This window comes from Melospiza georgiana, chromosome 6 (genome assembly GCF_028018845.1).
Source record: "Melospiza georgiana isolate bMelGeo1 chromosome 6, bMelGeo1.pri, whole genome shotgun sequence".
In the NCBI taxonomy this organism is placed as follows: Eukaryota; Metazoa; Chordata; class Aves; order Passeriformes; family Passerellidae; genus Melospiza; species Melospiza georgiana.
Genome location: NC_080435.1, coordinates 60,931,624 through 60,948,907, shown reverse-complemented (window position 1 = coordinate 60,948,907; position 17,284 = coordinate 60,931,624). Strand labels below are relative to the sequence as shown.

General features: G+C 41.1%; 1 protein-coding gene across 2 annotated transcripts; it reads left to right on the top strand.

Moving 5' to 3' along the window:
• The first annotated feature begins 1,294 nt into the window (after positions 1–1,294).
• On the top strand, positions 1,295–17,052 carry MAPK1IP1L (mitogen-activated protein kinase 1 interacting protein 1 like). Of its 2 annotated transcripts, none has more exons than XM_058027138.1 (4): positions 1,295–1,376; positions 11,693–11,720; positions 12,651–13,364; positions 14,378–17,052. In XM_058027138.1, exons 2-4 carry the CDS (start codon positions 11,697–11,699, stop codon positions 14,387–14,389), a joined length of 750 nt encoding a protein of 249 aa, XP_057883121.1. In that variant the 5' UTR covers positions 1,295–1,376; positions 11,693–11,696; the 3' UTR covers positions 14,390–17,052. The 2 variants fall into 2 exon arrangements, with proteins under 2 accessions (XP_057883121.1, XP_057883120.1); XM_058027137.1 differs by lacking the exon at positions 1,295–1,376 and adding an exon at positions 4,873–5,028.
• Positions 17,053–17,284: the final 232 nt, after the last annotated feature.

Here is a 17,284-nt window from a genome sequence, read left to right as displayed (position 1 = left end):
TTAATATTTGTGAAAAGCCAATAATAAAATACGCATTTTTCACAGCAGGGAATCACACCGTGTGTTTAGGCCCTGCCACAGGGGCTACGGACAGAGAGACACAGAGCGAGAGGGGAAAAGGAAAAATGCAGATTTCAGGTGCAGTTTTAGGTTTGAAAAGTGAAAAGACATGATTTGGGATAACTTAAAGTGAAAATGTGGTGGTATTTCATGCAAGGTGAGGGGAAATCCCAGCCAGTGGTCATGAGTACAAGGCTGACAGAGGTCTCAGGAGTGCGGTGGAATTGTTGGGGCTGTTGGGATTGCCTTTAGTCGTTCCTACTCGGCAAGAAGAAAATCAGATTTGGATTTTCAGCAGTCATATAGATCCATTAGAAACAGCTGTTTGTATGATTATTAATTACACAGTTTATACGATTGTTAATTACACTGTTAAACATGGCAGGAGTTGTGCAGCTTCTGCTGAAGTGTTGGCACTGGCAGCTGTACGTCTAAACAAATCAATGCTCTTGGAACTTTTACTGGAACCATCAATGGTAATTTACCTTGGACACAGAAATAACATTTTAATTTCTTAGTAGTTAAACTGATATTTTTTTAAATCTAAGAATATTTCGACTTTTTTTTCCCATTGAAGGGACCGAAAGTAACAGCTTTTCTTTGTTGGTTTCTTGGAGCTTTTACTGGAACCATCAATTGCAATTTACCTTGCACACAGAAATAACATTTTAATTTCTTAGTAGTTAAATTGATATTTTTTTTTACACTAAGCATATTTCTACTTTTTTCCCCGTTGAAGGGGAAAGTAAGCGCTTTGCTTTGTCGGTTTCTGCTGCAGGTCTTAAACCGCACGGCGCAGATTCTGATTCACGGACGAGAGGAGGCGACAAATCAAGATACAATTTAATTTTTTTTTTTAATGAAAGCGGTGAAAATGGCGGTGAAATGGTGGCGAAACGCTGTTTAAGAGCAGCTCTCGGGGCCGGCAGGCCGGGTCCCCTCAGGGGCCGCGCCCGCCCCTCAGGGGAGGTGTCACGTGCCCCCACCCAGCCCGCGCGGCGTTTGTGGGCGGAGAGGGGCGTGGCCTCATGATTGATGGGCGTGGACTATACCGCATATGACGTGGGCGTGGTCACAGGGTGGGTGTGGCCTATGACGCGCGTTGCCGGCGGGAAAGGGGCGTGGCCTTACCGGGGCCGGGCGGTGCCGGTGACGCAGCGGCCGTAGAGGGGCGTGGCCGAGCGCGCGCCCCTCCGGTGCGGCGGGGGGGTGGGCGTGGCCGCCGTGACGCAGTTCCGGTTCCGGTGCCCGTCGCGGTGGCGGTGGAGCTGCGGCCGCCGCGTCGCTCCGGGCCTGCACCGGCTCCCCCCGCTCAGGTACCGGCACCGGCCCCGCCGCCGGCAGGGGAGCGCGGGAGGGCGGGGGGGCTGCGGCCGCGGGGCCGCCGGGCCGCGCCTCGGCCATCCCGGAGGTGCCGCCCCGCCTGCGGGGGGCGGGCGGTGCTGCTCCCTGCCGAGCACCGGGGGTCGCTCGTGGCGGGGCCTGCTGGCTCTGCGGCGGCGCTGGCGTGGCTGGGTTCAATATTTGCTCGCCTTTTTTATTTATTTTAATTATTTTCGTATTTTGCGGCCGTGGTTTATTAATGAGCAAATCAATGAGCGTGCATTGCATTTAAGTGAGTTTGAGTTCAAGCTTCCTGTCTACAGAAGGGCTCGGGAAAGGCGGTGTGGCGGAGTTGGTGAGAAGTTGGTTTATTAGATTTTAACGTGTTTAATGCAGCTGATGCACAGGGCATGGCCAGCACTGCGCGGTATCAGGTTTGATTTCCGATGAAAAACTTGTTTCCAGGAGAATTCCCTGGAGAACGGGGCTGATCTGGTGCTCCTCAGCCTTGGTGGTGGAGCTCCTCATTGCCAGTACAAAAGTCGCTGCTTTGTGTTTTTGAAAGCAAAATGACACACCCTGAGAGTGCCCTTCCTAGGGGCTGAAGGAAAATCCGTGGTGAATATCATGAATGTCAGGCCAGCCCTGGGAAGCGTTTTGGGTATTCTTGAAGCTTGAGTTCATTCATGTGCGTGTTAACAGTGCCAGTTGAAGGAAGGTGCCAGGTGTAAGAGCTGAAAAGTGATTTTTCTGCAGCAGAAATGTGTCTGGGGGTGTGTGGATCAGAGCTGGGGGTGCACTGGGACACGTGGGTTTGGTGGTTTTTAGGTGGTGGCACACCAAAACCCTGTTTGATGGTCATTGCTCAGAGTCAGAGTGTTCAATTATGATGATAATGATAATGATTAACTGATAATGCTCGAGAGGAGAGCACAGGATCCCTGGGAGTGCTCCTGGACAGGCTCGGAGCAGCCTGGGCTGCTGGGAGGTGTCCCCGCATGGCAGGGCTGGCACGGGATGAGCTTTGTGTCCCCTGCACCCCAAACCCCCGTGGGATTCTCTGTTGGGAGGCTCTGTGGCCCTCAGGATGGTTTCGAGCTGGAATCATTGCAAGCTGCTGCAGTCCCAGCTCTGTTCCAGGTGCTCTGGGCAGGGGATCTGTGTTGTGCCCTGGCTCTGTGGCACAGCTGGCACAACCAGGGCACCTCCCTGTGCTCTGTGCTCCCATCTGCTGGGCTCGAGGGCCTGGTGAGGGTGAGGAGCTGGCACAGATCACAGATCCTCGTGGCTTCGTGTTCTGCAGCTCTTGGACACTGCCAGCTCCTCCTCTGCTTTGAGGAATTGTTTTCTTTTTGGTAGTGGACCATTTGTAGCAAATGCCACCATGACATCTGTCCTGAAAATCTGAAGTGTTATTTTTGTCATTTTTTCATTTATAATAGACAGGGAAAGGGGCAGAAATATCCCCAGACCTCTCGTAGATCCTGATGAATTACCTGTTGGGTTAGTTTGTCAATTAACTTTATTTTCCCAATGGGTAAATACCCAGGGTACACCAAATTATTTTATGGTGTGAGCACTGAGGAGGCTTTAGGGATGGGAAGGGGCCAGAGGAGATGATCAGAGGGCTGCAGTGAGGAAAGGCTGGGAGGCTTGGGAAGGTTCATCCTGGAGAAGAGAAGGCTTTGGGGTGATCCAGCTGTGGCCTTGAGAACCTGAAGAGTCTGCAAGAAAGATGGAGAGGGGCTGGTTGAAGTGACAGGACACAGGGAATGGCTTCCCAGTGCCAGAGGGCAGGGCTGGCTGGGATTTTGGGCAGGAGTTGTTCCCTGTGGGGGTGGGCAGGCCCTGGCACAGGTGCCCAGAGCAGCTGTGGCTGCCCCTGGATCCCTGGGAGTGAGCAGCAGGGAAAAGAGGGGATCTGCCCCTCTGCTCCTGAGACCCCACTGCAGTGTTGTGTGCATCTCTGGGACCCCCAAAACCAGGAGGTGGAGCTGCTGGAGCAAGTGCAGAGGAAATGATGGAGCTGCTCCAGGGCTGGAGGCAGGCTGGGAGAGCTGGGGGTGCTGCCCTGGAGAGGAGAAGGCTCCAGGGAGAGCTCAGAGCCCCTGGCAGGGCCTGAAGGGGCTCCAGGAGAGCTGCAGAGGGACTGGGGACAAGGGATGCAGGGACAGGAGCCAGGGAATGGCTGCCAGTGCCAGAGGGCAGGGATGGATGGGAGATTGGGAATTGGGAATTCTTCATAATGAGGGTGGGGAGGCCCTGGATCCCTGGCAGTGGGATCTTGGGAAGGAGTCCCTGCCATGGCAGGGGTGGAGCTGGATGATCTTCAAGGTCCCCCCCAGCCCAAACCATTCTGGGATTGTCTAAAGGCGCCTCTGAAGTGTTGATAGTTAACGCCTGAAGCTGCAGAAATTTGCATATTTTAGAAAACATTTAGAAGCCGTCAAAGACTTGGTGTCTCTTCCATTTTCTCCGGGTGCTATGTTGGGTAGTTCCACTTATGTGGGCAGAGATGCTGTTGTGGATGAGGTGGTGCTGGCAGGAATTAGTCATGGTGGAGTGACAAAGGAACCTCTCTGCCGAGGCTGCCGTGCCACCCAGTGGAAATGCAGCCCTGCCTGTTGCATCTCCAGAAAACCTTTTTTTTTCTGTGTTTGAAAGATGATCTTGGAGACAGGAACTAAATCTGGCACATCAAGTGTTGGATTAATGTCACACAACTCAAAAAAAAAAAAAATAAAAATAGGGAAGCAGTTGATGCTTAGTTTTGGGTTAGAAAAAGTGCTTTGGATGGCTCTTCCTAATGAGGGTCTGTAAGGAACTGGTGGTGGATAAAAGCCAGGAAAGGCAAAAACATGAGAAAAATTGCTACTACACCATAGTTTCAGTGAGATGGATGCAATCCAAGAGGGTTTGGAGCTGCAGAAACCATCGTGGAGCTGCTTTGTTGTGGAAGCTGTGCAGTAGGATGGATTTAGCACAGCACACGTAGCACCAGAGCCAGGCACAGACCTCCCTGAGTCACCCCTGCTTGTGAAGGCTCTTGGAAGAGCTGGGTTGGAATTGAGCTTCCCAACCTCTCTTTTTTCCCAATTCAGCCTCTCTGATCCCACCTCCCTGCTGGTGATTTCTGGGAGCAGCTCATGGAGAGGATGGATATCCATGGGTGTAATTTCCAGGCATCCTTCCTGCTTCTCCTGGCTCTGAGGATAAAGGGTGGGAGGGACTGAGCTCCTGGCAGCTGTGTTTGTGCAGGCATTGAGCATCTCTGTCCATCCAGCTCTGAGGGGCTCAGGGGTGCTGCCCTGAGCAGCAGAGCTGGCTCTGGGCTCCTGGGAAGGCAGAGATGTTTCCAGGAGCATTGGCCTTCAGAAAACAAAGGGAATTTTATCTCACAGTGGATGCAAGCAGGACTTCACTCTGAATGCTGCCAGCTCTGTTGCCTTTCTGCTCCCTGCCAAGTGACTTCAGCTCCTGAACCCTCCTTCCATTTGTTCTTCCATTTGTTCTTTCTTCATCCCAGCTGCAGGGAGGATGATTTGGAGTAGAGTTGGAATGTGGCAGAATGAATGTCTGCTGCATGAATGGGATTCTCTGCTGCTATCAGTGCTTGTGCTCCAGGAAAGCTTCAAGAGATAATTGGTAATTCTAATGGCTCTAAAAATCCCATCAAGCCACCAATCAGTGTGGGGAGTTTTTTCCTAAAATCTTGACTCTAAAAATCCCATCAAGCCACCAATCAGTGTGGGGTTTTTTTCCTAAAATCTTGATTCTAAAAATCCCATCAAGCCACCATATTGTGTGTGGATTTTTTTCTAAAATCTTGAGCCCATGTGTGACCTGGAAGGAACTTTAAAATTTAAAATTTAGTTACTTGGGGTTCTTCTGTCTGTCACTGTCTCTGAGTCTGATTGGTGAGCATGTGAATGCCTTGGGCAATAATTGCAACAATATAATTAATATTCCTGTAAGGTTTTGGCTGGAATTCTTTAACTAGTGTTGAACAAGCTGAATGGAACATAGGTTCCAGATTTAAGTACAGATGAGTTCATCTGTTGTCTGAATGTGAAGGGTAATTTCAGTTTCTTTTTGATGAAATGAAGGTGGCAGTACCCAGATTCAATGTCTGTTTAAAAAACATCCCTGAAATAGGGCATCCTTTCTGCAAGAGGATCCTTGACATGCTTGGCATGGGCTCAGTTATCCCAAATGTTGCCAACAAATGTTGCTCTTGTCTGCTTGCCAAAGTAAAATAGCAACTAAATCTCATTATAAGCTATGCTTAACTACTTTTTTTTCTTCTTTTTTTTTTCATAATCGTGCAGCAGAATTGTTCTCTTCATTTTCATGGCACAGAAATATTTGGGAATGATCTGCTAACAAATATTGGGGATATCAGCTGATATTTGGGAAGCAGGCCTGTTTCAGCTGTGTTCACCCACTGCTTGACTTGAATTTACTCCTCTGTGACACTTTTGTGACAGATCACAGGATTTTCTTCTGAGTTCTCCTTTACTTTCCTTTCTTCTCTTCCTTCTCTCCCTCGCAGCAAATGTTCCAACTTCTTGTGGGGACTATTTTCAGTCTGGTGTAGATCTGGTTTTCAGTTGGTCTTATCCCATCTCTCCATCTGCCCAAAGAAATGAAGATTCTCTTGACCTGTTTTGGTGGTTTTAAATAACCTGATGATGATGATGATGATGATGATTATCTGTGCACTTGTGTAAAAGGTTTTTTTTGTACTTGTGTGTATATTAATTGTTTTCCTTTATTTTGGGCATTATGATAAATAGCTTCTCTGTCCATAGAGGTAAATTGAACTACAGCACCACCAAAAATCCCCTGCCAACTTATTATTATTGAGTGTGGCTGATTGCAAAAATTAATGAATTCTTAGCAGAAGAGGTATTTCTTGAAGAGAAATTGAGTTTGTAATAGATGTCTCAGACTGCTGAGCTGTAATAGCAGGAGCAGAAACCACTTCCCTGATGTAGTTCAGTTGGTTTCTCAATTTTAAACAAATAATCCTTGATCTGAAATGTTCCTCATCTGAGACAGAGAGTTCTTACTTGAAAGAACAACTGCTGTTATAAATTAATACTGGAGTTATAACAAACCTTTGTATTCATGCAGTTAGGCACTGAATTCCATCAACTTTGCAGATACATATTTCTTAAAAGATTTATTTAAATTATTAGGTGTTTCCTGACAGGTTTATTTAAATTACAAGGTATTTCTTGAAAGGTTTATTTAAGTTACAAGGTATTTCTTAAAAGGGTTATTTAAATTATTAGGAGGAACTTGAAAAGTTCACTGTGTTTCCACAGAGGTCTGGGTTCTTCCATGTGGTCATAAATAACTGGGGAAATGAGATGAGCAGTGTCCTGTTGATACAAAGCCATTCAGGAAAGTAAGGAAGGATTGGGTAATAAATGAGCAAAAATAATTCAGTGGCAATAAATCTGCTGTGATTCAGAGTAGATAAATGTAGAGTGGTGCATATAATTTCACATATAAAACGCTGAGCTGACCCTTGACACTGAGGAGTGAAATATTGCCCCAGAAGTGTCAGTTCCATAGGGATCTAAAAGCAGCTGAAAAATGAAGAAATGTTAGGAAGGAAATAGAAGACAAACCAGAGCATAATTATGATACTGTATAAATCAATAGTTTATCCCACATCTTCAATTCTCTGTGGTTCTTTCTTGTCATTCATCCCAAAAGATACAAAAGGCTTGGAAAAGCCTCAGATTGAGGCAGGGAGAATAATCAGAGGTAGGGAATAATCAAAGGTAGGGAAGAGCTGCTGCACCAGGGTCAGGGGAATAAGCTGGAACTCAGCCTGGAGAAGGCAGAGATGAAAGAAAATGGTAAAAATCTGTAGGATAATGATCAGCATGGGCAGGCTGGGTGAGAACAGACTTGCTGATTTCCTCAGCTGCAAGTGAAAGTAGTAAAATCCAGGTTTAGAACAAAAAAAAGGAGGTGGCTTTTGTGCAACAAATAGCAGCCTGTGGAGTGCCTTGCCAGTGGGTGTTGTAGGAACAGCTCTCAAGTGGGCAAATGAGACATCCCCTCGTCTAAGTGAGGAAACTGGATTTGTGTTTGTGGAAAAGGAATTATTGGAGGGTTAAGGGTTATTGCTCCATGGAAATTGTCTACAGCTGATTCAAATACAGATTGGAATCATTGAAGTGTTGGGGTGAGAGTCATTGCTGTTCCTGTTCTTCTCTACTGGTCACAGATAAAATGGGATGCTGAGCTAAATGGCCCTTGTCTGATCAGAGCTAAATATATAATATAATATATAGATGTATAATGTATATAAATAATACAAATATAAATATAATATATAGTATAAATATATAATATATACAAATAATATAATGTAAGTAAATAATATAATGCAAATATATAATAAAATAATATATTATAAATATATAATACAATATATAAATATATAAAATACTATATAAATAATATAATATTAATATATAATTTAGATTATATATTATATAAATATAATATATATAATATAAATATAATATATATACAAATAATATAATGTAAGTCATTCCTATTCTTGTTCTTTACTGGTCATAGATGAAATGGGATGCTGAGCTAAATGGCCCTTGTCTGATCAGAGCTAAATATATAATATACAAATGTATAATGTATATAAATAACATCATATAAATAAATAATTTATATAATATATTATATATATTATATAATATATACAAATAATATAATGTAAGTCATTCCTATTCTTGTTCTTCTCTACTTTAAGACAAAATGGGATGGTGAGTTAAATGGCCCTTGTCTGATCAGAGCTAAATATATAATATAATATATAAATGTATAATGTATATAAGTAATATAATATGAATATATAATTTATATTATATATTATATATTATATATTATAAATATAAAAATATATTATATAAATATATAATTTATATTATATATAAATATATAATATAAATATATAATATATACAAATAATATAATGTAAGTCATTCCTATTCTTTTTCTTCTTTACTTTAAGATAAAATGGGATGCTGAGCTGAATGGCCCCTTGTGTGATCAGAGCTGTGCTGAGGTCAGGAGATTGTGTAGGTAATAACAAACTTAAAATACAGTTTCAGAGAAGATTGTACAAATAATATAATATAAATATATAATAAAATAATAAATTATAAATATATAATACAATATATAAATATATAAAATAATATAATATAAATATATAATTTATATTATATGTGTTATATAAATATAATATATATAATATAAGTATATAATATATACAAATAATATAATGTAAGTCATTCCTATTCTTTTTCTTCTTTACTTTAAGATAAAATGGGATGCTGAGCTGAATGGCCCCTTGTGTGATCAGAGCTGTGCTGAGGTCAGGAGATTGTGTAGGTAGTAACAAACTTGAAATACAGTTTCAGAGAAGATTGTACAAATAATATAACGTAAGTAAATAATACAATATAAATATATAATAAAAGAATATATTATAAATATATAATACAATATATAAATATATAAAATAATATATAAATGACATAATATAACTATATAATTTATATAATATATTATATATAAATATAATATATATAATATAAATATATACTATATACAAATAATATAATGTAAGTCATTCCTATTCTTGTTCTTCTCTACTTTAAGACAAAATGGGATGCTGAGCTAAATGGCCCTTGTCTGATCAGAGCTGGTCTGAGGTCAGGTGATTGTGTAGATAGTAACAAACTTAAAATACAGTTTCAGAGAAGATTGTACAAATAATATAATGTAAGTCAATAATATAATATAAATATATGATAAAGTAATATATTATAAATATATAATATATAAATATATAAATATATAAAATAATATGTAGATAATATAATATAAATATATAATTTAGATTATATGTATTATATAAATATTATATATATAATATAAATATATAATATATACAAATAATATAATGTAAGTCATTCCTATTCTTGTTCTTCTCTACTTTAAGATAAAATGGGATGCTGAGCTGAATGGCCCCTTGTGTGATCAGAGCTGTCCTGAGGTCAGGAGATTGTGTAGATAGTAACAAACTTAAAATACAGTTTCAGAGAAGATTGTACAAATAATATAATGTAAGTCAATAATATAATATAAATATATAATAAAATAATATATTATAAATATATAATATATAAATATATAAATATAAAAATAATATATAAATAATATAATATAAATATATAATTTAGATTATATGTATTATATAAATATAATATATAATATAAATATCTAATATATACAAATAATATAATGTAAGTCATTCCTATTCTTGTTCTTCTTTACTTTAAGACAAAATGGGATGCTGAGTTAAATGGCCCTTGTCTGATCAGAGCTGTGCTGAGGTCAGGAGATTGTGTAGGTAGTAACAAACTTAAAATACAGTTTCAGAGAAGATTGTACAAATAATATAATATAAATATATAATAAAATAATAAATTATAAATATATAATACAATATATAAATATATAAAATAATATAATATAAATATATAATTTATATTATATGTGTTATATAAATATAATATATATAATATAAGTATATAATATATACAAATAATATAATGTAAGTCATTCCTATTCTTGTTCTTCTCTACTTTAAGACAAAATGGGATGCTGAGTTAAATGGCCCTTGTCTGATCAGAGCTGTGCTGAGGTCAGGAGATTGTGTAGGTAGTAACAAACTTAAAATACAGTTTCAGAGAAGATTGTACAAATAATATAATGTAAATAATGTGGATATATATTAACCTAAGGCAGTAAAATGTAAGTAATGTGGATATATATTAACCTAAGGGAGCTTAAAAACCTCTTTGGTCTGGGCTTTCTGTACAAACCTCCATCCCTGGGACCATTCTCTGTCTGAGAAGTCAGTTCTCCACCATCAGCAAGGGCAATACAAGGATTGTGTTTTGTGGGGACCAACTTTGCAGTAGTATTTCTACTTTTCACTTGTCTTTTACATTTTTCCTGCTCTTATGTCCCTACACTCTCCCCTCAAGCTTTTTAGCTGCTCTTGGTAATCTTTTTGAACATTTCCTGACCTCTGGTTGTGTGTTAATGTCTCATTGGTCCCTAATTTTTGGTGCCTATTTATGTGGAAGTGAGGAGAGGTTGGGAGTTGGATACACGAGTGACACCTCTGCAGTCAATTACTGCAGTTGGGGAATGTGAATGAAAACACTCTCTGCCCTTGGTGTTATTATTTATTCTGAAATAACTGGAGGATAAACCATCAGCAAGCTGTAGTTCTTTTATTTTGGGCAGTGAGATCTGTGTGATTCCAGCTCTGAGGTCCCCAACATGAGAAGGATCTGTTGGGACAAGTCCAGAGGAGGCCATGGAGATGCTGGGAGAGCTGGGGGTGCTCCCCTGGAGAGGAGAAGGCTCCAGAGAGAGCTCAGAGCCCCTGGCAGGGCCTGAAGGGGCTCCAGGAGAGCTGCAGAGGGACTGGGGACAAGGGATGGAGGGACAGGAGCCAGGGAATGGCTGCCAGTGCCAGAGGGCAGGGATGGATGGGAGATTGGGAGCAATTTTGAGGGTGGGCAGGCCCTGGCACAGGGTGCCCAGAGCAGCTGTGGCTGCCCCTGCATCCCTGGCAGTGCCCCAGGCCAGGCTGGATGGGCTTGGAGCAGCCTGGGACAGTGGAAGGTGTCCCTGCCATGGCAGGGGGTGTAACCAGGTGATCTTCAATGTCCCTTCCAACCCAAACCATCCCATCCTTCTCTGATTTAATCATGTTTTGGTTCAGAGGTATTGACTTCACCCACAAGAATCCTGCTTTACCTTTTCCAAATCCCAGTTTAGAAAACACCTGGAATCCTTCCCAGGCATCCCTGTCTGGGCAGGCTCCATATGAAGGCTTAAAATCTTTTTTGCTATTGCAATGTGACCCATTTACCTCCTGTGTCACACCTGTCTGAGAGGAGGCAGGTGGAGGCTCAGGCCTTCCCTTTCCATGGGAACTTTATCCAGAGAAAAGTGTTTGGGTCACTCTGTGAGCACAGGGAGGCAGCTGGGACAGGGCTAAAACACAGAGAGAAAATTTATTCCCCTTATCTCACCAAGTGGGGATCCCCAAAGCAACACCTGGCACAGGTGTCCTGATCCCTGCCCCACATGAGACAAATGTAGATGTCTCAGTTAGTCTTGCTTAAAAATACCTTTATTATTTTCAACAAATTTCACTTTATCTTACCTTACTTTTCAGCACAATGTCTGGAACTGATGATTTTTCGGTAAGTAACAGTTTTTCTTTCCTGAAGATCAGCTGTCACCATCATATTTTCTGAAAAATCTCTTTACCCAGGATTTTTCTCCTGGGAAGCTGAGAAGCCTCAGAGAAAAAAAAAAAAAAAAAAAAGATAATTATCTGATTTGTTCTCCTGTGTTTTGCTACTTTGGAATGTGGTTGGAAATTGTTTATCCAACATCTGAATTGTTTTTACTTATTGGCCAGTGATGACCAAGCTGTGTCAGACTCTCAAGAGAGAGTAATGAGTTTTTTATTATTATCTTTTTAGCTTTCTGTCTGTATCCTTTCTGTATTCTTTAGTACAGTTTAGTTTAGTATTCTTTAATGTAATATAGATCATAAAATAATAAATTAGCGTTCTAAGAGCATGGAGCCAGGTTCATCATTCCTCCCTTTGTCGAGGGTCTCAGAAAATACCACAATCAGCCAGTTGTGTTGATTATTAAAAGCTGACATAGTTTTTTGAAGGAAAAGGGGAGCTGACAGCTGAGACATCTCCTCTGTGTCACAGTAATGGTGTTTTCCTTTGGGGTAGAGGTAGCAATCAATCCCTGGACTAAACATCAGAAGCTGCTCGTGGGTTCTCTCCTGTGGCATTAACCAAGGGGCTGTGCTTTCATGCCATCAGGATAGCTGCAATGGAAATTTAGGGAAATGTTTTCAGGTTTGTGCTGCAGCTGCCTGTTGTTGTTCCGTGTGCTGGGGTCGCCTTTTATCTCTTGGGTTTTTAACTGTGGCCTGTCAGAACGCCTCTGCTGCCTTAGCGATAGGAGCTGCCCAGAAATGAACGTAATCGTGTGTGTGCAGCCACCAGAGCTCCTCTCCTCCCTCGGCAGCTGGGCTGTGTGTGGGGGTGGCTGCAGCCGGGAGTGCCGGCCCGCACATTCCATCCTCACCGCCCTTTGTCTTTCAGTTGGCAGATGCTTTACCAGACCAGTCGCCTGCTAAAACCTCCAAAGTGAGCAGCACCAAGCCTGGCCAGCAGCCCGGGCAGCCTCCGCAGGGCTGGCCGGCTTCCAACCCTTGGAATAACCCCAGCGCCCCCCCTATGACTCCAACGGGACTGCCGCCCAACACCTCGGCTTCCAGCGTGCCCTTCGGACCTCCTCCCACGGGAATGTATCCTTCAATGCCCCCGGGACCGCCTGCTCCATTTCCTCCTCCTCCTACCGGACCCTCCTGCCCTCCTCCTGGTGGTCCATATCCACCCCCAACTGTGCCAGGTCCTGTCCCACCAGGGCAGTACCCTCCACCAAATATGCCCTTTCCAGAGCTTCCACGACCTTACGGAGGTCCAACGGAGCCAGCTGCGCCTCCCGCTCCTGTTGGGCCGTGGGGATCCATGCCCTCTGGGGCATGGGGACCAACAATGGGAGGGCAGTATCCTGCTCCCAGCATGCCATATCCACCCCCAGGGCCATATTCTGCTCCCACCCAGACTCCAGGGGCTGCGCCGACGGTACCGTGGGGGACGGTGCCGCCCGGGACGTGGGGACCGACACCGCCCGGCCCATTCCCTCCACCCACGGGATCATATCCAGCTCCAGGACTATATCCTACGCCCCCTAATCCTTTTCAAGTGCCATCTGGTCCTGCTGGTGCTCCATCAATGCCTGGTGGTCCCCATGTGAGTATTTCATTTTGGTCTCAAGTTACTCTAAAGTGTTTCACTTTAAAGTGGGGAAATTCTGTAGTGTAAAACCTGTTAGTGCAGGTAAGGAGTTTCAGCACATCTCGAGTTTTGTTCATCAAGTCAGTGGGATAACAGCAATTTAAATATTAAATATACCAGAATAGCTAAATTATGTTAATTTATATTTATTAAATTATGTCACTATTATGTTATGTTGTGTTATATGTATAGTATTATATTATAGTATATTATAGTATATGTATAGTATATTATATTTATATTATATTATATTATATTGTATTGTATTGTATTGTATTGTATTATATTATATTATATTATATTATATTGTATAATATTATATTGTATAATATAGTATAATATAGTATAATATAGTATAATATAGCATAATATAGCATAATATAGTATATTATAGTATAATATAGTATAATATAATATAATATAATATAATATAATATAATATAATATAATATAATATAATATAATATAATATAATATAATATAATATAATATAATATAATATAATATAATATAATATAATATAATATAACATAACATAATATAATATGTAATATAATGTAATATTATGTAATTTTATGTAATATGATGTCGTATAATGTGGTATAATATTATACCATATTATATTATATCATAGTATTATTTTATTGTTATATTATATCTCACATTATATACATTTATATTATTATTTTATACATATGTAAAAATAATTATTCTATTATTATAGTAGTCTTCCACTGCTTGGAAAAACTCTGAAAGCCAAGAAAAGGGGGAAAGCGTTGTAATAATTCTGAAAGAGGAAATATTCTCATCCCTTTAATCAAGAATAATTATTCCCCTTACTGATACAGCAATAAGGAGGGAATAACAGAATATAAGGATGAATTTGTGATTAATTAACAATATTTGTAACTGTGAGTGAACTGCCATGTGACAAGCCTGTACTGACCGTGCCTTATTGTCTCTTGCAGCCTTACCGCTGAATACGTCCTGGGCAACAAAATACTGTAGTTTTCCACCTTCATCCACTACTTACAGAGATTTTTACAGTTTTTGTTTCAGTAATGTATGGGGCTATGAAGAATATTGCCTCTTGTATGTGCATTTGAGGTATGAAGGAGCAGTTTACATCAATTTACCTTGCTCATATGCTGGCATAATTATTTGGTTTAATCAAGTGAAATACAAAGAGAAGAAATCAACTAACACACCTGTGGTTCTTATGTTGGCAAGTATTCCTTGGAAAAAGAGGAGTTGCCATGTAAGGATTATAAAGAATCAGGCCCATGGAATTTTAAAAAGTTAATTCTTAAATTAATGCTTTAATTCTCGTTGCCAGACTCCTGCTGGTCATTGAACGATGGATAGTCATATTTTGTCTATTTTCAGGTTATTCTAAAAAGTCAATAGAGAAAGTGTTTCAACATTTTAGTCAAGAAACCTAATTTTTGAACGTGCTACAGTAATTCAGACTAACAAGACAGAGCATGTGAACTCGAAGGCTTTCTCAGCATTTTGTACATACTCAAACCAATTGCTCGGTCTGGGACTACGGAGGAGAAGAGCCACGTTTGGAAGCCTTGGTGTGACTTGTCAGCACACTGGTGGGGTTCACAAACAGGCATTCCTGTGCAAGTGAAATAACCTGGATGTGCAGTTAACTTTGAATCAGCAAAATGTGAGTTTTATGCATGCAAATGAGGACATCCTGTTGCCAGTTCTCATTCTGTGGTGGTTGGAAGTTTGGCTTGGTCTGTGTAAAGAGAAACTGATCCCCACGTAGGTACTTCCCTATTTCTGACCTGGGTTCTAGTCATTTCAAATTTGACTTGGCTGCTGGGTTGTGTGAACCTGGCAGACTTTTTCAGAGTCCCTGGAAACTGAACTTGAGCTTAAAACCCAACCTGAGCATTCCCTTCCCAGCAGTTTTTGGCACAGTCGTGTCACGGCAGAGATCCCCGTTGGGCGCGAGGGGCTCTCGTTGGCTGTCCCTGGGAGCAGCCCCTGTTCCCAGCTGGGTGTGTGCATACCTCACAAAGTAGGAGGAATTTGGGAGAAATTGAATGTCAGGAAGCCTGTGCACTGCTGTGCAGCTGCCCCTCCCCAGGGGCACTGCCCTGAGCTTTCTTGTTCTTGCCATATCTGTGCCAAGCACGCCCGCGGGGTTTGCCGAGGCCACGGCTCTTGGTGGTTCTTCACGGCCTGCACTCGGACCACGGACAGTCTGTTTCCTCCCCAGCTGGGGATCTCCTGACTTAGCCTCTGTGGGTAGAATTAGGAACAGATTTTGCTTCACATGGTAGCTCATTAGGGAGTCTTTGTATCATGGAACTGTGAACACGAGTTAATTCTCTTCCAGTGCTTTCGTGGCTTCCTGCATGCGTGCGATGGACACAATAAAATAAAAGCACATGGGGTGACCTGGTGGTGGTGCTCCTTGGTAGTTGCAGCCTTTATGGCAAAGTCCTACAGTATTTTTGCAGGAGAAAGCAGCCAGCTGAGCTGTGGCTGCTTTAATCCAACATCATGAAAGCTGATAGCAAAGGAATGTCTATTTTTTCTTTTAGGAAGACAATACTGGAGCTAAACAAAAATACTTTTAACACTTCAACTTAAACCCCAGCAACTTAACCCTTGGAATAAGTACCAAAAGTGCAAGTCTTCACTAACCTTAAAAAAACCCCCAGTTACCCCCCAAGCAGACTTGGCAAGACTAATTAAAAATTAACATAAGCAACATTGACTGCATTTGCTTAAGTGCTTTTTTGATACCTGCAGCCTTAGACTGTAAATCATTGTAATGAAAAAAACATTTATTCCAAATGAATGGATCATGCAGTAGCAGCCCTCCAGTTGGAATTGCACTGGCCATATGTCTCTGCAGGGAATGGGAAGAGGTAGGAAAGGATAAAGCAAAAGTAGCAAGTAATGATTTTTGGAAAGGGGTTTTGTAAAAGTAACTAGACTTCTAGGTTCTTCCTGAAATAGGCAGGATTTATTACTGGAACATTTAGGCTAAAATTCAATATATATGGGATGTTTTTCAATGTATATTCGTATTTCTTGAGGTCATGAAAACTGTTTCATAACCCCTTTGTTTTTGTGAGCAGAGTTCTTTGCATAGCAGTGAAAAGGGTATTCCTGTTAATCTATTGTGTAAAAACTCAAGGTGTCACTATATACCGTGTAGTAACTTTATCACATGTTATGTCAAGTGTGAGCAACTTCTGGCCTGAAGCTTTTGCAATGGAATTTGTACATTTCTATGCATCATTTTGAGTTCAATTGCTGAGGAGTTTGTTTTGACTTGTGCTTTGAGGTTGACATACTGCATTTGTTTACAATACGAAATATAAGCAATCACATCTTTAAAGTATAGATTATCACCTGCTGCTGTATTTTCTTTAGATGAAACAAATATTGCTGTATGATAGTGAGAAGCTATAAATACAGGATTTGATATTTTTTTGAAAATGCTGTCACTTTTGTATAAGATTAGACATTAAACGTATTTTCAAGACTGTTGTGTTCACTGTTTTTCAATTCCTGCTTTTGACATGCCTGTGTAGACTTTTGCCTTGAATGAATAGTAAAAATAGGACATCCTTGATTTGCAAAGCCTGAATATAAAATCAGAATTACTTGACTTCTGTGAGTGTTTTTCCTCTTCCTTTTGTGATATTTGCAGCCTGTACATGAGGGATATTAAATGTGGATGGGACCATGGCTCTGGTGTAGCATGTCAGCCCCAGGTACTGCCTGTTCACAAATTCCTTGGTCATTAGGAGAGAAAATAACTGATCTTGCTTGCTCCAGAGGAGGAATGAGACTGGTTTTTACCTGTGAAGAGTTGTGTGTGTGTGTTTTCCCTGCCCCTG